This window comes from Rutidosis leptorrhynchoides, chromosome 9 (genome assembly GCF_046630445.1).
Source record: "Rutidosis leptorrhynchoides isolate AG116_Rl617_1_P2 chromosome 9, CSIRO_AGI_Rlap_v1, whole genome shotgun sequence".
In the NCBI taxonomy this organism is placed as follows: Eukaryota; Viridiplantae; Streptophyta; class Magnoliopsida; order Asterales; family Asteraceae; genus Rutidosis; species Rutidosis leptorrhynchoides.
Genome location: NC_092341.1, coordinates 288,205,790 through 288,232,217, shown reverse-complemented (window position 1 = coordinate 288,232,217; position 26,428 = coordinate 288,205,790). Strand labels below are relative to the sequence as shown.

General features: G+C 31.8%; 1 protein-coding gene across 1 annotated transcript; it reads right to left on the bottom strand.

The window, feature by feature from the left end:
* Positions 1 to 1,626: 1,626 nt before the first annotated feature.
* On the bottom strand, positions 1,627 to 26,207 carry LOC139868840 (uncharacterized). Its single transcript, XM_071857182.1, has 3 exons — positions 26,198 to 26,207; positions 25,541 to 26,097; positions 1,627 to 1,875 (listed from the first exon to the last, which is right to left on the bottom strand). The coding sequence occupies exons 1-3, from the start codon at positions 26,205 to 26,207 to the stop codon at positions 1,627 to 1,629; spliced, it is 816 nt and encodes a 271-aa protein (XP_071713283.1).
* Positions 26,208 to 26,428: the final 221 nt, after the last annotated feature.

The following is a 26,428-nucleotide window of genomic DNA, read 5'->3' as shown; positions in this document are numbered from 1 at the left end:
CATCGTATTTACTTAATTCGGAATTTGATTCGGAAGACGAGCGTATTGTTGCACTAATTTAAGAATTAGAAGATGAAGATGCAGAAGTCGAATCATCCGAGCGTGTTCCAAGATCCCGAATTTATATTCCTAGAGATCGAGAGAAGCCGCAGAAAACTTATGGAAGGATTATTTTAGTGAGGAGCCCGTGTTTCTGCAACATAAATTTAAAAGGCGTTTTCGTATACGTATTCAGTAATTTCTACGAATATCTCGAGGTCTTTCTGATTTCGATAGTCATAATATTCCCGAATATTTTACCTATTTTAGGGAACGTTTGATGCTATCGGTAGGCCGACTTTTACAATATTGTAAAAAATGACTTCGGCTCTACGGCAGTTGGCGTATGGAACCGCCGCCGATATGTTTGATGAATACTTAAAAATGAGTGAGCAAACCTCAATAATTTGTTTAGACAACTTTTGTAAATGTATTATTCATTTATACAAAGAACGTTACTATTAAGTTTTTATGCTTTTAGATACTCTTTAGTTTTTGTTCAATGATGTTGTTGATCTATTTTTTTTTTTTTTTTTTAGGTTCTAGTGATATACTAGTGGTCTGTCTTTTCCAAGAAAAATAAAAGTATTACTACTTTCGTCTCAATAAAGAGTGCACATTATTATTTATTTTTGTTATAAAATAAATGTCTCTTATTCAAAAAACACTAAAAAGTCAATGAAATTCTAGTAGTATCATTTTTGTATACGGAAGTCAGAAAAACATTTACTCAAAATTTCTTATTTCACTTTGTTAAGGAAACTATTTACTTCGGATAGAATATTAAATGAAGGACAAAATATACCTTTTAAATAAATATCTTAAATCGAAAACAAGAAAAACTAGTTTTTGTTGGAGGACACTTTTTTCGTAACGGACTGAGTATTTTTCATAGCATTGTCCACGTCAACACAATTTCATAATTTCCCCAATTGTAGGAAGAGTAAAGATGTGAATGGATCGGATATGGAGAGAATGATGTCGTATCCACATTCATATTCATTTATTTTTTTCATCCATATCCATTTAATTTCACTTCTTCCATCCATATCCCTTAAACAGGTTAACGAATATCCGTTATATTCAAAAAATATTATAATAGTTTCGAATATGCGATAAAAATAAAAACATAATATAACGAAAATAAATATATCATGACTTAATTGTGATCTATCCAAAACACGTGTAACTTTTGTAGAAAATACAATAAAACTTTGTTGAATATACTATCAAACACATATTATGATTAACTAAATGTTTAATTGTATGTTTTTTTTGTTAATTATATATGTTTTATTATAATATATTATATAGTTAATTCATTATATTATTTCAAAAAATATGTATATGTAACGGTAAAACAAATTTTTTTTTTTGAAAAGCAAGCAAAGAAATATTATTAATCCACCAAAACACGAGGAGTTCTAAGACATTATGTCTAGAACTAGAGCACACGAAAATACAACCAACATCACGAGGTAACTAGTTGCAAAGCATGCAACAACTACATATATACAATTACAAAATACTAAGATGCTTATTCGGATTAGAGAGCCATACTAACCACTCAAGCTTTTTCCCCTTGAGTCAATTAGAAATCCACACGAAAGAAGATATTTGAATCTCGCTTAAAGCAACCGGACCGCTCCAATTTTTTCCTTTAAAGATTTTGTTATTACGATTCTTCCAAATATAGTATGCACAAGCCCATTTGACGGCTTGCGAAACTTTGCTACCACGACTTGAAGATGCCACATTGATGTCTTCGTTTGCAATTTCGGAGATAGAAAAATTATTGAAATTGCCCATACCCCACCATCGGTATATTTGATAATGCTAAAAACGAACATATATTTCATAGCATTATTCCTCAAGAAAGACAAGCTTTTAGTTGCAATTGTCCTATTTACAAGTGATATTCGTTTAAATAATAAAAGGTGAAGACAAAAGACAGATTCGACGAATTGAAGACGCAAACGACCAAAAAGCTCAAAAGTACAAAATACAATCAAAGAGGTTCCAATTATTAATAAGAAACGTCTCGAAATTACAAGAGTACAAGATTCAAAACGCAAAGTACAAGATATTAAATTGTACGCAAGGACGTTCGAAAATCCGGAACCGGGACCAGAGTCAACTCTCAACGCTCGACGCAACGGACTAAAAATTACAAGTCAACTATGCACATAAATATAATATAATATTTAAATAATTCTTATAATTATTTATATATTATATTTATTGTTGTAAATTTAGTAGTTAAATATGGATGGTAATTAGTCAAATATGGATAGTAAAATTTGTACTATATATATGTGCATAATGTAAGTTACAAAAACATACATATACATTAAATACATCACACCTCTTCAACCTCTTTCTCTCATATATCTTCTACAACACATCTCTCTTTTATTGGTTCTTTCAATTTGAATATATTGAACCAGGCCACTAAAGGTAGTTATAAGCATACTGAAATATAACACGTTATCAGCACGAAGTGCTCCGTATAATCAAGGTTTATCTAAGCAAGCACACGTCACTAATCAAGGTAAGAAATTATCTAACTTTTATTAACTTCACTAACATTTATATTTATGTTATTTAAGTTATATATGGTCGGTTATACCGCCTGAATTATATTTCTGTAATCTAACTTTTATTAACTTCACTAACATTTATATTTATGTTATTTAAGTTATATATGGTCGGTTATACCGCCTGAATTATATTTCTGTAATCTAACTTTTATTAACTTCACTAACATTTATATTTATATTATTTAAGTTATATATGGTCGGTTATACCGCCTGAATTATATTTTCTGTAATCTAACTCTTATTAACTTCACTAACATTTATATTTATGTTAATAAGACCTCATGATTGTACGCAACACGTCATTTGACAACACGGTACTTTATGTACGCAACACGTCATTTAACAACACGGTACCATGGGTCGAGATTAATTCCGATCAATACGAATACGATGGGGTCTTTATATGTTATCTAACATTTATGATTACTTATGCAATTAATCATTATTTATTTCATGCATACTAATGTTTATTCTTAAAAGTAAATCTTAAAAGTTAAAATAAGAAAAAATAGTTTGTATTTTTATTAAAAGTAAATCTTAAAAGTTAAAATAAGAAAAAGTAGTTTGTATTTTTATTAAATGTAAATCTTAAAAGTTAAAATAAGAAAAAGTAGTTTGTATTTTTATTAAAAGTAAATCTTAAAAGTTAAAATAAGAAAAGTAGTTTGTATTTTTATTAAAAGTAAATCTTAAAAGTTAAAATAAGAAAAGTAGTTTGTATTTTTATTAAAAGTAAATCTTAAAAGTTAAAATAAGAAAAAGTAGTTTGTATTTTTATTAAAAGTAAATCTTAAAAGTTAAAATAAGAAAAAAAATCTTGTCCTTTATATTACTCATACGCGTTTTGATATAGTGACTTTATTCGTTAATGTCAACTAACGACGTTACAACGGTCATATATACATAACGGTTGTTAACGTCAACTGACGACGTTACAACAACTATATTTTTCAAATATAAAATAAACATCTCCGTTTTCACATTTTCACAAATCAATCATCATTTTTCAGATTACTACTCTCAAAAAGTTTTTGTAAAAATGATTCACACAAGGATGATTTTTCCTATTGTATTGGTCATATTAACTATCATCATTGTTGCTAATATACCACCGGGTGAACCTATATTCTATCCTGCCCTTGTGGTTTTATTATTTGTAATCATGCCATTATTCTGTTATTTGCTACTTATGAATTTAAAATGATTCTAATTTCATTTTATTATTTGTCTATGAATAGAAGTTGATTATGATTATGATTTATGTTATTCATCTTTTTGATAATAGAAAATGTCGAATTTGAAAAGGCTTAAATTTGCTCATTTAGAACAAGTGGGAACAACTACTTAACATGGGTTATGAATGTAGAAAAACATCTCGAATCAAACGGTATTTTAGAAACCCTGAATGAAAATAACAATTATTCCGAACAAGAGAAAGCAATAGTAAGTATTTTTCTTAGCAAACATATTGACGAGTCCTTAGAATCTACATATTATATGATCGAAAATCCAAGTGTATTATGGAAAATACTCAAAGATAGATACGATATTAATTATCAAAAAAAAAAAAAAATAATAATAATAACAGTGATCCATGAAAGAATACAATTAAAGATATTAGTAGACGCTCTTATAAGAATTCCAGAGATTCTTATTAATGATCTGGTAACGTGGATCAGCAGTCTAGTATTTCTTGAATACATGAACATCTTGTTTAGCTCTACAAATAAGTCCCAAAAAGAAAAGAAAACAAGAGTGAATCTGTTAAAAAATCTTGATTAAATTAACCCTGAGCTACCTTGAGACTTGAATGATTTGAATTTTCTAAGATGCCTAGTTTTTTTTTATGTATCACTCATAAATAAATGGTTTTAGACCATAACGCATATGTTTTATTAAGTGTTATCTTTTATGTACTTCAGATTATAACTTGTTTGCAGGTAATATAATTTGATTATCTTGCTGAAATATAACTCATTATTTGCTTATCTTATTTGAAGTTTTAGTATGAATCCTGCTGAAATACAACATCAATTAAATGGTAAAGACCTATGTATTGCAGATAGTAGTAACATACACACTATGATCAAATCTAAGAAATATTTCATTGATTTAAATCAAATGAAAGAATTATAAATACTATATCAGCTCTTGCAAACTTGATATAAGGAACAAAAAAGGCAAAATTTCATATTACCAAATGGTACGAATTTTTTGGTAAACAATGTCTTGTTTTCTCCCAAATCAAAGAGAAATTTGTTAAGTTTCTCTGATATATATCATAATGGATATGATTATCAGTCAATGATAATCGAAAATGAGAAATATCTATGTAGCACCGAAAAGCGCATATGATAAAAAGCGCATATGATAAAAAGCGCATATGATGAAAAGCGCAGCGCATAGGATTAAAAGCGCATATGATAAAAGGCGCATATGATGAAAAGCGCATATGATAAAAAGCGCATATGATGAAAAGCGCAGCGCATATAATTAAAAGCGCATATAATGAAAAGTGCATATGACAAAAAGCGCAACACATATGATTAAAAGCGCATATGGTGAAAATGATATATGATGAAAAGCACATATGGTGATTAATGAAAATCACATATGGTGATTAATGAAAAACACATATGGCGATTAATAAAAAGCACATTGAGAAATAATCACCAATGTTTCTTGAAAGAATTCAAGGGTATATATATGGACCAATTCATCAATCATGTGGACCATTTTTCTAATAGACGCATCTAACGCATGGTCTCATGTTTGTGTGTTATCAAGCCGTAATATGGCATTTGCAAAGTTTCTTGCACAAATTATTAAATTAAGAACACATTATTCTGATTACACCATTAAAAGGATGAGACTTGATAATGCTGGTGAGTTAACATCTCAAGCTTTTAATGATTATTATATGTCTACAAGGATTGTTTTTGAACATCCAGTTGCTCATGTGCATACACAAAATTGGTTTAGCTGAATCAATAGATAAACGCTTACAGCTAATAACTAGACAATTAGAAATGAGTACAAAACTCTCAATATTTATATGGGGACATGTAAATTTACATGATGTGACATTAATTCGCATTAAATCAAGTGCAAGTTATAAATATTCTCCATTACCAACTTAATTTTGGTGGAGACCGAATATTTTCCATCTTAGAACATTTGGTTGTGCAGTGTATTTTTAATTGAACAATCACAACAAATGGTTCCTCAAAAAATGATTGAAATATATGTTAGATATGAAACATCTTCAATCATAAGATATATATTGAACCCATGACGGGTGATGTTTTTACAGCAAGTTTTTTCGATTGTCACTTTAATGAAACATTGTTCCCTATATTAGGGGGAGAAATGAAATATAAATAAAATGATGTTTCATGGTGTGAACATCAATTAAGGAATATTGATCATCGCACAAAAGAATGCGAAAAGAAAGTTCAAATATAATGCATATGCAAGAACTTGCAAATTAATTACTTTATGCATTTAAAGATACAAAAAATAAGTGACTAAATCATATATACCAGCAGTAAATGCTTCAGCTAGAATTGAAATTACAAAAGCTGGCAATAATGTCACTCATGAGTCTTTGCTACGGCAGAAACATGGGAGACCAATTGGTTCCAAAGATAAAAATCCTCGAAAAAGAAAATCAGCTGATAATGAGGTAAAAAAAAGTGTTCAAGAAGAACCACAAATCAATACTCCTTCTGCGGAGGATATTGATAAATGTAAATACATAAATTGCAATAAATTATGCAATATTATGAAACTAAAATGAAATGAAAAATCTTGATGAGATATTTTCATATAATGTTACAATGACATCATGAATAAAGATGATGATCTGGAACCAAAATCTGTCATTGAATATCAAAATAGACGTGATTAAACTCAACGGAAAGGAGCAATACGAGCTGAATTAGAATCGCTCAATAAAAGAAAAGTTTTTGGATCAATCGTTATCACTTTTAAAGATGTGAAACAATGGGATACAAATGAATTTTTATCCGAAAAGAAATGTGCAAATGAAGTTACAAGGCAAAACTAGACTTGTAACTCAAGATTTCCCACAAAGACCAGAAATGAATTAGGAGAAAAACTTATCCTCCTATAATGAATACAATTACTTATTAGATACTTAATCAACCTGGTAGTTATTTAAATGCATCTCATGGATGTTGTTACTACTTATCTGTATGGATCACTTAATAGTGATATATATATATATATATATATATATATATATATATATATATATATATATATATATATATATATATATATATATATATATATATGAATATACCTGAAGGGTTAAGGTATCATAAGCATCTAATGCAAAACCCAAGGGAATATATTCCATTAAATCACAAAGATTTCTAAATGGGTTTATACAATCGGGACATATGTGGTATAATCGATTAAATTACTACTTGATAAGAAAAGGGTATACATATAAACTTATTTGCACGTGTGTTTTATAAAAACAATGTTCGGATATGTGATCATAGCTGTTTATATCAATTATCTTAAATAAAGAAATCTATGAAGCCATTCAACTTCTAAAGAAAGATTTTAAAATAAAAAAAAAATCAAGTATTACGTTGATTTACATATTGAGCATATAACTAATAACTTACTTATACATCAAACAACTTATACCGAAAAGATTTTAAAATATTTTAATATGGACAAGACAAAAACCATTAAGTACTCATATGGTTGTTAGATCTTAATATTGATACTAATCCATTTCATCCTCTAGAAGATCATGAAGATCTTCTTAGTTCAGAAGTTTCATATTTTAGTGCAATTGGGGCTCTTATGTATCTTACAAATTATACAAGATCTGACATTTCTTTTGCAGTTAATTTGTTGACAAGGTTCAGCTCAGCCCCTACCAAAAGACATTGGAATGGGATCAAACAAATAGTTTGATACCTTCAGGGAACTACTGATTTATAATTATTTTATTCTAACAACTCGAAACAAGATTTGTTTGGTTATACAGATGCAGATTATTTATCTGATCCACATAAAGCTAAATCTCAAACTGAATATGTATTCCTAAATGGAGGCACCGCAATATCATGACGTTCTCAAAGCAAACACTTGTTGCAACATCATCAAATCATGCCGAAGTGATTGCATTACATGAAGCTACTCAGGAATGATTTTAGTTAAAATCAATGATACAAATCATTATTGATTCTTGTGGACTAGAACGCTATAAAAGCCCAACAACTATCTATGAAGATAATACAGCTTACATAGTACAAATGAAAGAAGAGTATCAAAAATGACAGAACAAAACATAAATGCTGACGAGGCGCTAAAGCTATAAACGGTCTTAACGGTCATAAGTTTGATGGAAAAGAATGGTATATTGGTAAGGCTCAGAAAAAGACTGAAAGGGAATAGGAATTGAAACAACTGTTTAAGCAAACCATGAAGGAGACTGTAGACAAATGACATGGGTCAAACTTGTACATAAAAGATTTAGATGATACAGTTTCAGATGAAAACCTCAGATTCTTCTCATATACTCAAGATCTCGTAAAAGACAACCAGATTAAAATGAGATACGTTCAATGAACAACTCTGCTGATCTTTATACCAAAGCACTGTCAATCGCTGTTTTCAAAACATACGTTCACAATATTGGCATGAGGCAAGTTCAAAATATGTGACGACTCAGCGTTGCCTACTTGAGGGGGAGTCAACTCTATGCTGCACTCTTTTTCCCTTAGCTAAAGTTTTATCCCACTGGGTTTTCTTTAGCAAGGTTTTTAACGAGGCAGTATTAATTGCTCTTTAAAAAAATTACCATCCAAGGGGGAGTGTTGTAAATTTAGTAGTTAAATATGGATGGTAATTAGTCAAATATGGATAGTAAAATTTGTACTATATATATGTGCATAATGTAAGTTACAAAAACATACATATACATTAAATACATCACACATCTTCAACCTCTTTCTCTTCTATATCTTCTACAACACATCTCTCTTTTATTAGTTCTTTCAATTTGAATATATTGAACCAGGCCACTAAAGGTAGTTATAAGCATATTGAAATATAACATTTATTTAATTAAAATGTCGACAAACAAGAAAACAAGAATTTTGAGCTGTCACCTACCACCATGCGATCGCATGGCCTGGAGGCACAAAAGCCATGCGATCGCATGGCTAACTTTTTCAGTTCACAAGGCCTATAAAACACGAGCTCTGGTGTACCATATATCAATATATCTTTCTCTCTATCTCGTAAACATATATATATATATATATATATTATAATTTTAATTTTAATTTTAATTCTAATAATAAGGGTATGTTAGCGAATGTTGTAAGGGTGTAAGTCGAAATTATGTCCGTGTAACGCTACGCTATTTTTAATCATTGTAAGTTATGTTCAACCTTTTTAATTTAATGTCTCGTAGCTAAGTTATTATTATGCTTATTTAATCCGAAGTAATCATGATGTTGGGCTAGAAATATTAAAATTGGGTAATTGGGCTTTGTACCATAATTGGGGTTTGGACAAAAGAACGACACTTGTGGAAATTAAACTATGGGCTATTAATGGGATTTATATTTGTTTAACTAAATGATAGTTTGTTAATTTTAATATAAAGATTTACAATTGGACGTCCCTATAAATAACCATATACACTCGATCGGACACGATGGGTGGGGTATTTATATGTACGAATAATCGTTCATTTAACCGGACACGGGAATGGATTAATAGTCTATGGAATTATTAAAACAGGGGTAAAATTATGTACAAGGACACTTGGCGTAATTGTTAACAAAGTATTAAAACCTTGGATTACACGCAGTCGATATCCTGGTGTAATTATTAAACAAAGTATTAAAACCTTGTTACAATTCGAATCCCCAATTAGTTGGAATATTTGACTTCGGGTATAAGGATAATTTGACGAGGATACTCGCACTTTATATTTATGACTGATGGACTGTTATGGACAAAAACCAGACGGACATAATAAATAATCCAGGACAAAGGACAATTAACCCATGGGCATAAAACTAAAATCAACACGTCAAACATCATGATTACGGAAGTTTAAATAAGCATAATTCTTTTATTTCATATTTAATTTCCTTTATTTTATATTTAATTGCACTTCTAATTATCGTACTTTTATTTATTGTTATTGTATTTAATTGCACTTTTAATTATCGTACTTTTTAATTATCGCAATTTTATTTTATCGCACTTTTATTTATTGCAATTTCATTATCGTTATTTATTTTACGCTTTAAATTAAGTCTTTTATTTATTTAATATTTTACATTAGGTTTTAACTGCGACTAAAGTTTTTAAAATCGACAAACCGGTCATTAAACGGTAAAAACCCCCCTTTATAATAATAATATTACTTATATATATATATATATTTGTATTTTTATAAAATAAAACTAATATAGCGTTAAGCTTTGTTTAAAGATTTTTTTCCCTGTGGAACGAACCGGACTTACTAAAAACTACACTACTGTACGATTAGGTACACTGCCTATAAGTGTTGTAGCAAAGTTTAAGTATATCCATTCTATAAATAAATAAATATCTTGTGTAAAATTGTATCGTATTTAATAGTATTTCCTTGTAAAATTTAATAGTATTTTATACCCCTTATCTTTAACCATCAAGTATTTTTGGCGCCGCTGCCGGGGATCAATTTCTTGCTTAAACGCCGGAAGCGCAACGCTAATATAAAAAAAAAGCTATTATTTAAGTTTACTTTTATAAAAAAAAATACGCTTTTGTAAAAATACGTTTTAAATATTCAAAAATATAAAAAGAAAAACAAAAATATAAATATTTTTAAGAGTTTGTAAGTTATATAAAAATTTTCTTTATCTTTATTTTATAAAAAAATAAGTTTTATTTAATTTATATAAATATATTACATAATTTTTTATTAAAACAGCAAAACAGGAAAAAAATAATAATAATAAAAACACTCGAGTCCAAGTACTGTAGCAGCCCAGTGTCTGGCCCGAAACCCTAGCCCATGCGATCGCATGGCCGGGTAACTTAGAACTCATGCGATCGCATGAGCTCTGCAGACACGCCAGAATTGACTGAAATCAGCATTTATTACGGATAATAATTATTATTATTTAACTTAAAACCCTAATTAGGGTTGTATTTTTTTATTATTTAGTTTTAGTTTTTATATTTAATTTGTATTATTTAGTTTAATTAGTTTAATTAGTTTTTAAAATTAATAGTTTTATAAAATAAATAATATAAAAATAATATTTTTATAAAAATTGTAATTTTTTATAACTTTTAATATATTTTTATATTTTGTATCTTTTTAATTGTTTTAACGTAATTTTTGTATTTTTCACTCGTATTTAGTTTTAAGATATAATTTTTCCCATAGTTATTTTTATATCTAGAATTTTAGGCTTTGCCGTAAAATCCCTTAAGTGCTTTTTCTTTAGACTAAGATTTAGGTGCTTTAGAATTTTGCGACGCCTTTTTAAGTTTTAGTTACTTTTTAAGTTATTGCCATTTGGGATATAGTTTTACTTGTAAGCTTTAATATTTTTAGACGCAACTTTTAGTTTTTAGTTTTTAGTTCCTTTTTAAGTTTCAACGCGCTACTTTCTTATTTTTATTTTTTGACGCCTTTTACCTATGTATCAATTATCACTCCAATTAGTAATCTCAATTTGCAATTTTAATTTTAAGTTAGTGATAGTAATAAGGTTGGGTTAGTCGAGTGTTTTTAAAATTTTATAAGTCGCTCTTTTCCCTTTTCTTTTTCGACCTTTTTTGACGCGCTCTTTTTCTTTCTTATTTCTCGCTATTCTAGTTTTAGGACATAGATTTTATTCTACTTCTTATCTAAATTTCTTAAAATTACGAAAAATTTATTTTAAGTGGTTAAATTGATAGACATCAAAATTTTCTGGTTCGTAGTAATAGTTGGATTTGTACGTGGACCGGGTTATTGGAGCCAAACAGTACTCAATTATATTGAGACCAAACGAATCCTGCCCCTCTGCTGCATCTTTTGGCTATTCGAAACGTGGGCAAAATCAGAAAAGTCTATTAATTAGATAACTTATATAATTTTTCTTTCCTTTTAAAAACTAATAGGATATTCAGTGAATGCACCGAGCAAGACGTTCATCACCTTTTGTACGTTCACCACCTGTAACCAGATCAAGACATCTAGCAAATATTGTCGCCGTTGATTTTTCTTTAGAATCGTCATCCAGTCAACCAAGTACTCCAATTCAAATTTCCGATAATCCATTTTTTGAACCCGACCTCACAATTGAGAATCCGGAGAATATTCTGGGACGATTCATAGATCCTGAACCATTAATTTTTCCTCCGGAACCACCAATCATTCAAACAGAGATTGTTGAGGAACGAACCATTAAATCAGAATCCTCTAGTGATTCAGATTCAACAAATTCAATCTTGGAAAATCTAGAACCTTTAAGTATGGAAGACCGAATGAGAGCTAAACGCACTGGCCAAGGTCACGCAATTACTCATCCTAACATTAATGCGCCAGATTATGAAATCAAAGGACAAATTCTACACATGGTGACTAATCAATGCCAATTTAGTGGTGCGCCGAAGGAAGATCCAAACGAACATCTTCGTACCTTTAATAGGATCTGCACACTATTTAAAATAAGAGAAGTTGAAGATGAACAGATATATCTCATGTTATTTCCCTGGACTTTAAAGGGAGAAGCCAAAGATTGGTTGGAATCGTTACCTGAAGGGGCGATTGATACATGGGACGTTTTAGTTGAAAATTTTCTTAAACAATTCTTTCCGGCATCTAAAGCCGTAAGACTTCAAGGAGAAATTGTTACGTTCACACAGAAACCGAATGAAACTCTATATGAGGCGTGGACCAGATTTGGAAAATTATTAAGAGGATGTCCGCAACATGGTTTAGACACTTGTCAAATAGTACAAATATTCTACCAAGGATGCGACATCACTACAAGAAAAGATATAGATATAGCAGCTGGTGGTTCTATTATGAAGAAAACCGAAACTGATGCTTATAAAATTATTGATAACACTGCTTCCCACTCACATGAGTGGCAACAAGAAAAAGATATCGTTAGATCATCTAAAGCAGCTAGAGCCGATTCTAGCCATGACTTAGATTCCATTTCTGCAAAGATAGATGCTGTCGAGAGACGAATGGAAAAGATGACTAAAGATATCCACTCAATACGAATTAGTTGTGAGCAGTGTGGAGGACCACATTTGACAAAAGATTGTCTCAGTATTGAATTAACAATGGAACAAAGAGAGAATATTTCATACATAAACCAAAGGCCTGGAAATAATTATCAGAATAATTATCAACCGCCAAGACCGATTTACAATCAAAACCAGAATTATAACCGAAATATTCCATACAACAACCAACAAGGTCCTAGCAATCAACAAGTATCCAATAATACTTACAACCAGCAAAGACCTAATTTTCAAAACAAACCACCACAAACCGATGATAAAAAGCCGAATTTAGAAGATATGATGACGAAGCTAGTTGAAACTCAAACGCAGTTTTTCACATCTCAGAAACAAACTAATGAACAAAATGCTCAAGCATTTAGAAATCAACAAGCTTCTATTCAAAATTTGGAACAAGAAGTAAGTAACCTAGCAAGGTTAATAGGTGAAAAAAAACCGGGAAGTTTACCTAGTGATACAAATGCAAACCCCCGGAATGAAACAGCTAAAGCCATTATCACAAGAAGTGGTACAACACTTAAACCACCTGAAATACCTGTAACTTCTGATGAAACTATTCCTACTCCACAAGAACTACAACCTGATCAAGATAAGGAAAAAGAATCGGTAGTTGAAAAGGTTAATGAAGATAACACAGTTAAGGCTAAACCTTATGTTAAACCATACCAACCACCACTTCCTTACCAGAGTAAAATGAAAAAAGAGAAACTTGAAGCCGAGCAATCCAAAATCTTGGATATGTTTAAACAGATAAATGTAAATCTTCCTTTCATTGATGTGATTTCAGGAATGCCTAGATATGCTAAATTTCTGAAAGATCTAATCTCAAATAGAAAGAAAATGGAAGAACTCTCGGCTGTTACTATGAATGCTAATTGTTCAGTAGTGCTGTTGAATAAGATACCAGAAAAACTATCTGATCCAGGAAGTTTCACAATTCCATGTTTTTTGGGTAGTCTTAGTTCAATAGAAGCATTAGCAGACTTAGGTGCTAGTATAAATTTAATGCCGTATTCACTATACACTAAACTAGAACTTGGAGAATTAAAACCAACAAGAATAAGTATACAACTAGTCGATAGATCAATAAAATATTAGAGGGATAATGGAGAACATGCTAGTTAAATTTGGTACTTTAGTATTTCCAGTAGATTTTGTTGTTCTGGACATGGAAGAAGATTCTCAAGTTCCTCTCATATTAGGAAGACCATTCTTAAATACGGCTAAAGCAATGATAGACGTGTTTGGTAAGAAATTGACCCTAAGTATAGAGGACGAGAGTGTTACCTTTTCAGTTGATAGAGCAATGCAACAACCGCAATCTGCAGATGATACATGCTATTATATTCAAACTATAGATTCACATGCATAATTATTAGAAGAATTTCCAGAATTACAAGGAACAGGAGAATGTTCTTTAGGAGAAGGAACTGAACCAATTGATGAAACTGAAATGTTAGCTACACTAATAGCTAATGGATATGAACCAACAACAGAAGAAATTCAAATGCTAAAAGAAGAAGACAGATATCGATACAAATCATCGATAGAAGAACCTCCGACATTAGAGTTAAAGCCACTTCCAAACCATTTGGAATACGCTTATTTACATGGTGAATCTGAATTACCTGTAATAATATCGTCTTCTCTTACTGAAAATGAGAAATCACAACTCATTTCTGTGTTGAAAGCTCATAAACCAGCTATTGCATGGAAGATTCATGATATTAAAGGAGTAAGTCTTTCGTATTGCACACATAAAATCCTTATGGAAGAAGGTCATAAAATGTATGTGCAACGCCAACGAAGACTAAATCCTAATATGCAAGATGTTGTTAAAAAAGAAATAATTAAACTGCTAGATGCAGGTTTAATTTATCCAATTTCTGATAGTCCATGGGTAAGCCCAGTTTAATGCGTGCCTAAGAAGGGTGGCATGACTGTCATTACAAATGAGAAAAATGAGCTTATTCCTACTAGGACTGTAACAGGATGGCGTGTATGTATTGATTATAGAAAATTAAATGACGCCACCAGAAAAGATCACTTTCCCTTACCTTTTATTGATCAAATGTTGGAAAGATTAGCCGGAAATAGTTACTATTGTTTTCTTGATGGATTTTTCGGATATTTTCAAATTCCAATAGCACCCGAAGACCAAGAAAAAACCACATTCACGTGCCCTTATGGTACTTTTGCTTACAAACGCATGCTATTTGGACTTTGCAACGCCCCTGCAACCTTTCAAAGATGCATGATGGCGATTTTTCACGACATGATAGAAGAATGCATGGAAGTTTTCATGGATGACTTTTCAGTCTTCGGTGATACTTTTGAATCATGTCTAGTTAATCTGGAACAAATGCTTATTAGATGCGAACAATCAAATCTAGTACTTAATTGGGAGAAATGCCATTTCATGGTTAAAGAAGGCATCGTTCTTAGTCATAAAATTTCAAAGGAAGGAATTGAAGTGGATAGAGCTAAAGTAGATGTAATTGCTAAACTTTCACATCCCACCAATGTTAGAAGAGTTAGGAGTTTTCTAGGGCATGCCGGTTTTTACCGACGTTTCATAAAAGATTTTTCTAAAATTTCCACTCCTATGAATAAACTCCTAGAAAAGGATGCTCCATTCATCTTTTCAGATGAATGCATCAAATCTTTTAATATTCTTAAAGAGAAACTCACTAATGCTCCGATCATGATAACACCAAATTGGAATCTACCGTTTGAACTTATGTGCGATGCAAGTGATTTTGCAATGGGAGCCGTTTTAGGACAAAGGATTGAAAAACGATTTCAACATATATATTATGCTAGTAAGACGTTACAAGGAGCACAAACAAATTACACAACTATTGAAAAAGAACTCCTTGCTATTGTCTTTGCTTTTGACAAATTTCGTTCATATCTCGTTCTAGCAAAAACGGTGGTCTATACCGACCATTCTGCTCTTAGATACCTATTTTCGAAACAAGATGCCAAACCAAGATTAATCCGTTGGATCTTACTCTTACAAGAGTTCGATATTGAAATCCGAGATAAAAGAGGAGCAGAAAATCTCGCCGCTGATCATCTTTCTCGTCTTGAAAATCCCGAATTAAAAGTTCTAAATGAATCGGCCATACAAGACAACTTTCCTGATGAATATCTATTGAAGATAGATTATAATGAAATTCCATGGTTTGCAGACTATGCAAACTACTTAGTATGTGGATTCCTTGAAAAAGGATTATCGTACCAAAAACGAAAGAAATTCTTCAGTGATATAAAACACTATTTCTGGGAAGATCCACATTTATTTAAAAGTTGTCCCGATGGAATAATACGCCGATGTGTATTCGGAGATGAAGCTAGTAAAATCTTAAACCATTGTCATACAGGACCAACAGGAGGGCATTATGGGCCTCAACTAACAGCAAGAAAAGTTTATGATGCTGGATTCTATTAGCCTACAATTTACAAAGACGCACACCTTCTTTGCAAATCCTGTGATGCTTGTCAAAGGGCCAGAAAAATAAGTCAACGTGATGAAATACCACAAAATGTCATTCAAGTATGTGAAGTATTTGACATTTGGGGTATTGACTTTATGGGTCCATTTCCAAAATCTCATAATAATCTCTATATTCTCGTAGCCATTGATTATGTATCTAAATGGGCGGAAGCACAAGCTCTCCCAACTAACGATGCACGAGTTGTAGTCAACTTTTTAAAACGTCTTTTTGCAAGGTTTGGAACACCGAAAGCTTTAATAAGTGATCGGGGAACTCATTTCTGTAACAATAAACTTGAGAAAGTTCTTAAAAGATATGGAGTAACTCGTAAAATCTCCACCGCATATCATCCACAAACAAGTGGACAAGTTGAAAATACCAACCGAGCTTTAAAATGTATTCTACAAAAAACCGTAGGATCAAATCCGAAGGAATGGTCCATTAAATTGGAGGATGCACTCTGGGCTTTTAGAACAGCCTACAAAACTCCAATTGGAACCACACCTTTTAAATTCGTTTACGGAAAAGCATGTCATCTTCCAGTAGAAATTGAACACAAAGCATTTTGGGCTTTGAAGACATGTTATCTTGATTTACATGAAGCTGGACGTCTACGGTTAAATCAACTAAACGAATTAGAAGAATTAAGACATGAAGCATACGAAAATTCGTTAATCTATAAGGAAAGAACAAAGAAATGACATGATAAAAGAATCAGAAGTTCAAAAGAATTTAAAGAAGGAGACAGAGTTCTTCTTTTCAATTCACGATTCAAGCTATTTCCTGGAAAATTGAAATCAAGATGGTCTGGACCATTCATAGTCAAAAGAGTTTTTCCATACGGAACGATAGAATTAATAAATTCAAATGGAATTGAATTTAAAGTTAATGGTCACAGAGTTAAACATTACATAGATAGTCCGATGGAAGTCGACAACGAAGTTAATCACAATTTCGATACCACAGCTAACTAAGTGTGGGGAGAATCAAGTCTTTAAAGGATAATATGTATTTCTGTTAGAGTTAGATTTTCTGTTTTCGTGTAGTTCTCGAAAATGGAACCCGAATGGTCTTTCCCTAGCAGACCCTAAAGAACTAGTCTTCTCCCCCCATTCTGAATTTTTATTTTTTAGGTTTTTACGAAATGAAGACTTCCTGTGAACTAAACCATGGTCTAATGCTACACGCTTTGATCACTAAACGTAATAATGACACACTTCCAAGTGAACTAGTATCAGTAATCAGAAAAAGATTGGACGGAGTAAGAAAAGAATCCAGATGCGAAGATAATAAGTTACAATTTGGTAAAGGAAAATCAAAATCCACAGCGAAAAAAAGAGCACGACACTTAGAAAGATGTCACAAATGCGGAAAATGGTCACATGGAGGTAAATGTTCAAATAATCAAACCTATTCAAACACCGAATTTGTTACTTTATGCAGAGACGGACCGTTCATATGTTTAGAAGAAAAAACACTGAATGCTCGAGGTTACGCCGATGTAGCTATGGAAAACCAATTAAACCGACTATCTTATGAGTGGGATAGATCGTATCACTAAGAATACTATCTCACAGGTAAGTCTGTACAGTTTTTATTTTTTATTTTTATTTTTAACCTTTTGATAATAAACGATAATTTGTTCGCTATAAAGTATTAAATTGGTATTCGATGAAATTAGGTTTGGCGACCGAAATTATTGATATCATTCAAAAATTTATTACATCACTGCGAAATTTAACGTTTATTCTTAAGGTATAAATATCTTTAATCAATCAACCCAAAATATTTCAAATATTCGTCATGAGTTAAATTAGGTCATGGAGCCGAAATTACTTTACCGAAAAGAGGGGAGTATATTTTTGATAATATTTGATTGATTAAAGTGGGATAAAAGCCAAAAAGATTTTTAATTTTATTTTTACCATGTTTTTACAATTAATATATAATTATTAATTTAATATTGTAAACTTATTTAAAATTGTAAATATTTGAAAAATTAATATTTTTAATATAAGTTTGTATGTATAAAAACAAAAATATAATTTAAGTTTGGTGTGAATTTTTTTTGCATTTTAAATTTAAGTTTGGTGTGAATTTAAAAACAAAAATTTACTTTATTTTGCTAAGTTAAAAATATGATTTTTAAAATTCATCGTGAGTTGAAGACTAGGTCGTTGAACCGAAATTGCTTTACCCGAGGGAGGGACGAGAATTTTTATTATCATTATTTTTAATCTTATTGAACTAAAGTATGCCAAAAACATTAAAAAAATCCAAAAATCTTTACTTTTAAAACCGCGCTTTGATTTGACAAATTTTAAAATTTTGTCGAGGGACAGACTAGGACAACGATCCGAAACGCCCTCGCTCCTAAAGGAAAACCAAATTTTTAGAATTTTGTTAATTATATGTTTTATAAAGTATAAGGTTTTACATAAAAAAAAAATAGCTGAAAGTACTGTAGCCGGCACCCCATGCGATCGCATGGGGTTTGCACTTGGAACCCATGCGATCGCATGGGGACCAAATGCAGGCCAGAAACAAATAGCTCAGAGAGCTGAGTTCTTCACACCACAACACACAAACATACGAAAATACTCCCAAATCACCTCTAAAAATCGCCATTTTTCATCGTAATTCGTCATTTTTCTTGCTCTAATCATGCCTAGATTCTCATTTTTCAGTAAAATGGTAAAAATTACACCCCTAAACCCTATAAATTCCTAGTTTTTGTGATAATTACCAATTTTTTACCTAATGCAATTTTGTTAATTTCTAGTGTAATTAGTGTTAAATTGTTAGTATTTTATGCATGTATAACCTAGATTGATGCTATTTAACATGATTTGAAGCCAAAAACTTCAAAAATTTTAGAAATCTAGGGTTTGTATTCTTGAGCAATTTGGGACTTTTTGATATAAATAGGTTATGGCCAATTTTTGTCATGAATTATTGCTAAATTGAGTAGTGTAACATGTTTAGGTAGTTAAATGATCCAAACATTGATCCTAAACATGATTTTTAGAGATTAAAGTGGACTTTTTAAATCCAAAATTCATGAACTTGATTAATTTGATGTAATTGCCATTTGAGACTTGTTTAATTATTAGTAATGACTATTTTGACATGTTATTTGAGTTAAATGCTTATGAACTTTGTATACATTTTCATATGTGCTCATTTGAAAAAGTGTAGAATTGTGAAAAATTGTGAAAATGTGTATAAGTTTAATTTTGATTTAACATGTTACAGTGATTGTTTTAAGTTGTTATTTTGCTAACACTAATGCTTATTTGGATGCACAAATTTTGTGTTTAATGTGTTTTGCAGAAAGATGATACGGGAGGTTCAGGAGCATCATCATCTAGATGACCAGCACCAGCACCAGAACCAGAACCAGAAATGCAACACGAACAAGAACCACAACAAGAACCACAACAACAGCCTGATCAGCACATACCTTATTATGATCCGGTACAGTTTGTTGATGAATTCATATATTCCCAATGAGGCCGCCAGTAGAATTCCCAACGATTCCTGAGCACACTCTGCATCCTAATCTGAGATTTGATAGGAGATGGAGAGATTACGAGACATATCAAAGGAACAAATTCAAATTGGTAACAAAAAATGTAGAGGTGCCAAGGGTAATCGATTGGGTTCCTTTGGAAACGGTCCATCTAGCTGACCGTGTTAGACAGCTTTTAGTTCAAAGGTATGGCAGTTCTTCTTTTACAGATTGGGAACATCTTTTCACCATTCGTAGACCTGTATATAAGGAATGGTGTGTTGAGTTGATGAGTACTGTATCACTTGATACAAATATAGTTAGAATAGATGATAGAAGATTTCTTAGGTTTATCCTTGGCGGTAGGATGTACAGAATGTCCATGCTGGACATAGCCAGGGCTTTACAGATATATACTCCTGGTGAGTTGCTACTACCCGATTGTACAAATTTGATTCATTATGGTGAAAGGGTAGATAGAAACTTTGACGCTGACGCCATTTGGAGGCGTATGTCACATTTTGATGTTTTTACACGAGCAGGAGGACACTCCTATCCACATATTGACAGAGCCGATCTTCGTATTATTCATAGATTTTTGGCTAACTCGATTACACAGAGAGGTCACAATAAAGAAAAAATTACCTTACATGATTTATTCTACCTAAAGTGTATTCGGGATCCTAGAAGCTTTGTCAATATCCCTTACTGTGTTGCTTTTTATTTATCTAAAATGGTAGAGGGAATGCAGGACGGGAGTATAATAGGAGGAGGCATTTTTGTTACTCTCATTGGAGAGTATTTAGGTGTTGATAGGAACCAAGGGGGTCCATTACAGCTTTGTAGAGAACAGGTTGAGCCCTTAGGATTGAAAGTTTATGTGGGTGCAAAGGTATTGAAAAGTAGACGTAACCAGGTAGTACCCTATGAGGGACCTCATCCACAGGTAGAAAGGGGCTCAGACGAGGAAATGGAGAAAGCGGAAGACATTAGGGATGTCTTTCGAGATGCTATTCTTGACGTCCACATTCGTATAGAGGAGGAATCAATGACGAACGCGGCCAGACATAGTATGTACGAGCAGTGGAACTCCGAGCGAGTATACGACGATTATAGGTGACGCCAACATGATAGTTGGTTATTTCATCAGCACCAAATCATGAGCCAGCTATCATATCAGGTACCAAATAACTATGTACCTACTCGACCTGCTTATTTTCCGCCACACAGCCCCGATATCCGACCACCCTTTAACCGGTATGACTATAACCAAGCCTATCAGAACACCTATAAACAACAATGGAACCCACCTGATGAGATGAACTGGAACCCATATCCAGACTGATTTAGTTCCATTTGGTTATTTTTATGATTTTTATATTTTTATCTTTTTACTTTTTCATGTTTAAACTTATGTTATTGGATATATTTGTGTAATTTTTATCATTTCTATTATTATTGTGTACTAATATTTCACATTTAGGATTTGAAAGTGGGATATTAAGTCCCATTTCAAATTGCCATGCATGTTATATTTGTATTGTATGTATATTGTCGATTGTACAAAACAGGGTAAAACAGCGCATTTTCAAAGACTGGCATTAAGTTCAGCAAAAGCTAGTACTTTTGACGACAAAACGAAAAACAAATGTGATGAAACAACAAGACGAAATGAACAAATGATATGCACCATTTATCATTCAGCAAACAAAGAACAATATGTTTGGAAACTTTGGTAAAATTTAATCATTTTTCTACGCTAATCACCCTCAATAATTTAAATTGTTACTGATTTCTTGCAAATGAGGGCATTGCAACATCTTAAGTGTGGGAAGGGGTTAAATTCTTTCGGATTTTAAAATTTTTTTTGATTTAAACACTTGGTTACCATTAAAAAAATACTAGTAACGCAGTAGTTGTATTAGAATCTAGTGCTCTCTGATAATAAAGAACAGCCCTAGTCTTATATACTGACTACCTAATTCTAGTAAAATTTTTCAAAATTTTCAACTAAATGAATTCAAAATCATGTTTATACATATTTATGAACGATAAAACTAGGTGTTAACACCGAAATTATTGTTACCTTGGAAAGGACATAAATTGAGAAACAAATCAAAATGTTAAAATTCATTTAAAATGGAATAGAGGACAATAAAAAGGAAAATAAAAGCCAAGTGTGGGAAAATTTACCAAGTTATTTTACACATATGTCACATATTTCTGTAACAAATAATTAAAGATACTTTTGCTTTGGACTAAACTAAACAGTTTTACCCGATTTACTGTAAGAAAGATGGATCTACACGATGAATCAATTCCATCATTAAAAGGAAGTAAAGTCTTCCGAAAAAGAAACGCGCTTCTTGATTTAGGTCATGAAGTTGTCGTCCAGACCAGCTGTAGGTTGATTAAAAATCTAGAAAAGTCATCTCTAAAATCAGCAGGAAATCCACGGACCTCAGCATAAAACAGGGTCGCCAAGTGGTCAGATTTATCCTAACCATGAGAAGGATTTATCTCGTACAATGGGGGGCACCGTGCAAGTTAGCTTGATAAGACTAATAAATCAGATCCCCAAAAAGGATAATCTCCTTTAAAGATCAAAAATCAGCTTTTACGACTGATATTACTCAATCCTAGAGATTGACCTTAAAGATTGAGAATTACAAACTCATGGAATTCAATGATATCTAAACTCGAGCTTGAACGAGAAAATATTTTGATCAAATTATAAACCGATTTGTTTTCTGAAAACCCATTTTCAATGCATTCATTACCATTGAACGTAAAATCCTAGGAATTCACCTGGAATTTATTAGGTCATCTGAACCAAATCGGGTGTCAACCGTAAGAACGGTGGTTGCATAGCATGGTCAAAGACAGGACTTTGTGCCAGACCGAAAAATTATAAGGGTAAGCTTTACTATTGCTCCTACAAAGGATAGTAATTGCGTCCGACACGTTATAGACCATAATTAAAAGCATGTCAGGGGACATTGCCTTAACAGTTGCTTGTTCAACGCTTTCCTTTACAACCGGACGGTAGTTTACCGAAAGGTAATATTCGGAACAAGTAAACTGGACGTGTTGCTTTCCCAATACAAGGTTAGCAAGTGGGTGACACAAAACCGCAAGTTTTGAGCTAAAATTTTCAAATCTGAAACCCACCAAACCCACAAAAATATTTTGCAAACACCGGTGAAGGGTTATTCCGGAAAACTTATCTAGGGTAAAAGCTAGATTTAATTTTCAAAAAGATCAAATGTTTTCATAAAGATCCAATTTCCTTAATGGATCTAAATTTTATAGTCATGTGGGACTGTAAATCACATCGTTACTACCATTGTTTATACCGCCGTAAAGAAATCACTGATGTACAAAGTGTGAAGAATAAAAAAGTGATTCTAGTATTTCAAGACTATATTGCTTGAGGACAAGCAACGCTCAAGTGTGGGAATATTTGATAATGCTAAAAACGAACATATATTTCATAGCATTATTCCTCAAGAAAGACAAGCTTTTAGTTGGAATTGTCCTATTTACAAGTGATATTCGTTTAAATAATAAAAGGTGAAGACAAAAGACAGATTCGACAAATTGAAGACGTAAACGACCAAAAAGCTCAAAAGTACAAAATACAATCAAAGAGGTTCCAATTATTGATAAGAAACGTCTCGAAATTACAAGAGTACAAGATTCAAAACGCAAAGTACAAGATATTAAATTGTACGCAAGGACGTTCAAAAATCCGGAACCGGGACCAGAGTCAACTCTCAACGCTCGACACAACGGACTAAAAATTACAAGTCAACTATGCATATAAATATAATATAATATTTAAATAATTCTTATAATTATTTATATATTATATTTATTTAATTAAAACGTCGACAAACAAGAAAACAAGAATTTTGAGCTGTCACCTACCACCATGCGATCGCATGGCCTGGAGGCACAAAAGCCATGCCATCGCATGGCCAACTTTTTCAGTTCACAAGGCCTATAAAACACGAGCTCTGGTGTACCATATATCAATATATCTTTCTCTCTATCTCGTAAACATATATATACACACATATATATATATATATATATATATATATATATATATATATATATATATATATATATATATATATATATTATAATTTTAATTTTAATTTTAATTTTAATTCTAATAATAAGGGTATGTTAGCAAATGTTGTAAGGGTGTAAGTCGAAATTATGTCCGTGTAACGCTACGCTATTTTTAATCATTGTAAGTTATGTTCAACCTTTTTAATTTAATGTCTCGTAGCTAAGTTATTATTATGCTTATTTAATCCGAAGTAATCATGATGTTGGGCTAAAAATATTAAAATTAGATAATTGGGCTTTGTACCATAATTGGAGTTTGGACAAAAGAACGACACTTGTGGAAATTAAACTATGGGCTATTAATGGGATTTATATTTGTTTAACTAAATGATAGTTTGTTAATTTTAATATAAAGATTTACAATTGGACGTCCCTATAAATAACCATATACACTCGATCGGACACGATGGGCGGGGTATTTATATGTACGAATAATCGTTCATTTAACCGGACACGGGAATGGATTAATAGTCTATGGAATTATTAAAACAGGGGTAAAATTATGTACAAGGACACTTGGCGTAATTGTTAACAAAGTATTAAAACCTTGGATTACACGCAGTCGATAGCCTGGTGTAATTATTAAACAAAGTATTAAAACCTTGTTACAATTCGAATCCCCAATTAGTTGAAATATTTGACTTAGGGTATAAGGATAATTTGACGAGGATACTCGCACTTTATATTTATGACTGATGTACTGTTATGGACAAAAACCAGACGGACATATTAAATAATCCAGGACAAAGGATAATTAACCCATGGGCATAAAACTAAAATCAACACGTCAAACATCATGATTACGGAAGTTTAAATAAGCATAATTCTTTTATTTCATATTTAATTTTCTTTATTTTATATTTAATTGCACTTCTAATTATCGTACTTTTATTTATTATTATTGTATTTAATTGCACTTTTAATTATCGTACTTTTTAATTATCGCAATTTTATTTTATCGCACTTTTATTTATTGTAATTTCATTATCGTTATTTATTTTACGCTTTAAATTAAGTCTTTTATTTATTTAATATTTTACATTAGGTTTTAACTGCGACTAAAGTTTTTAAAATTGACAAACCGGTCATTAAACGGTAAAAACCCCCCTTTATAATAATAATATTACTTATATATATATTTGTATTTTTATAAAATAAAACTAATATAGCGTTAAGCTTTGTTTAAAGATTTTTCCCCCTGTGGAACGAACCAGACTTACTAAAAACTACACTACTGTACGATTAGGTACACTGCCTATAAGTGTTGTAGCAAGGTTTAAGTATATCCATTCTATAAATAAATAAATATCTTGTGTAAAATTGTATCGTATTTAATAGTATTTCCTTGTAAAATTTAATAGTATTTTATACCCCTTAGCTTTAACCATCAATATTCTCATCCATACGTCAAGAGCATGATTACAAAATATGAGGGTATGGTCTACCGTTTCGAGATCTCCGTCGCAAAGGGGACATCTAGTGCTATTGAGGTCAATGCCCCTTTTGTCTAGCTCAACACGAACAGGTAAACGCTTTTTAAGAGCCCTCCACATAAATATTTCAATCTTTTTCGGAATAAGATTATTACGGATAGTGGGAATGATGTTAGTAGTATTACCAAGTATTTTCTCCTCGATGATGGCAGTGAGTAGCTTGACTTCAAAACCTTTATTGCTGAACGACCAGCTCCACGAATCTGTTTTTGATACATCGAAATTTACAGCAGAAACCAGCGTAGCAATCTGATCCAGATTGCCCAAAACCCGCCCCGAAATATCTCGAACCCAGTCCCACTTCAGGATCAGTTCACCATTCTCCTTTGCCACACGATCACAAAAAGATGCTTCCTTGTTTCTGTCCAATCTGCACAGCCTCGGGAAGACATCACATAACTTGCCTCTATTGCACCATTGTTCATTCCAAAATGATGTTGAATCGCCATTGCCAATAGTCTTTACGAAAGAGCTTTTAAATGGAACTTGAAAATCTTCTAGAGTTGTACCTGTCATAACAATATTCTTCCAAATACCTAATGTTGATTGATGGGTAAACTCATCACCCAACATTAAGCCACCACAATTGCCATACAAACTTCGAATTACCTTGACCCATAGGGAGTTGGTTTCGGTTTTAAACCTCCACCACCATTTCCCTAATAGGGCAAGGTTTTTCGCACGTAACGAGCCAATATTTAACCCCCCGTTCCCATAAGAATTAATCACATTTTCCCATTTAACCCATGAAATTTTTTTAGTGTTCCCCGTCCCGCCCAAAAAAAAAAAGATTTCCTCACCCTCTCAAGAGTATTTATCACACATAGCGGAGCGCGAAAG

What these genes read in the sequence shown, in the direction of transcription:
- LOC139868840 (XM_071857182.1), bottom strand. An exon ending in GCGACGGAGATCTCGAAACG is followed by an intron (nt 1,876 to 25,540) that starts GTAGACCATACC and finishes GTTCGTTTTTAG; the next exon opens with CATTATCAAATATACCGATG.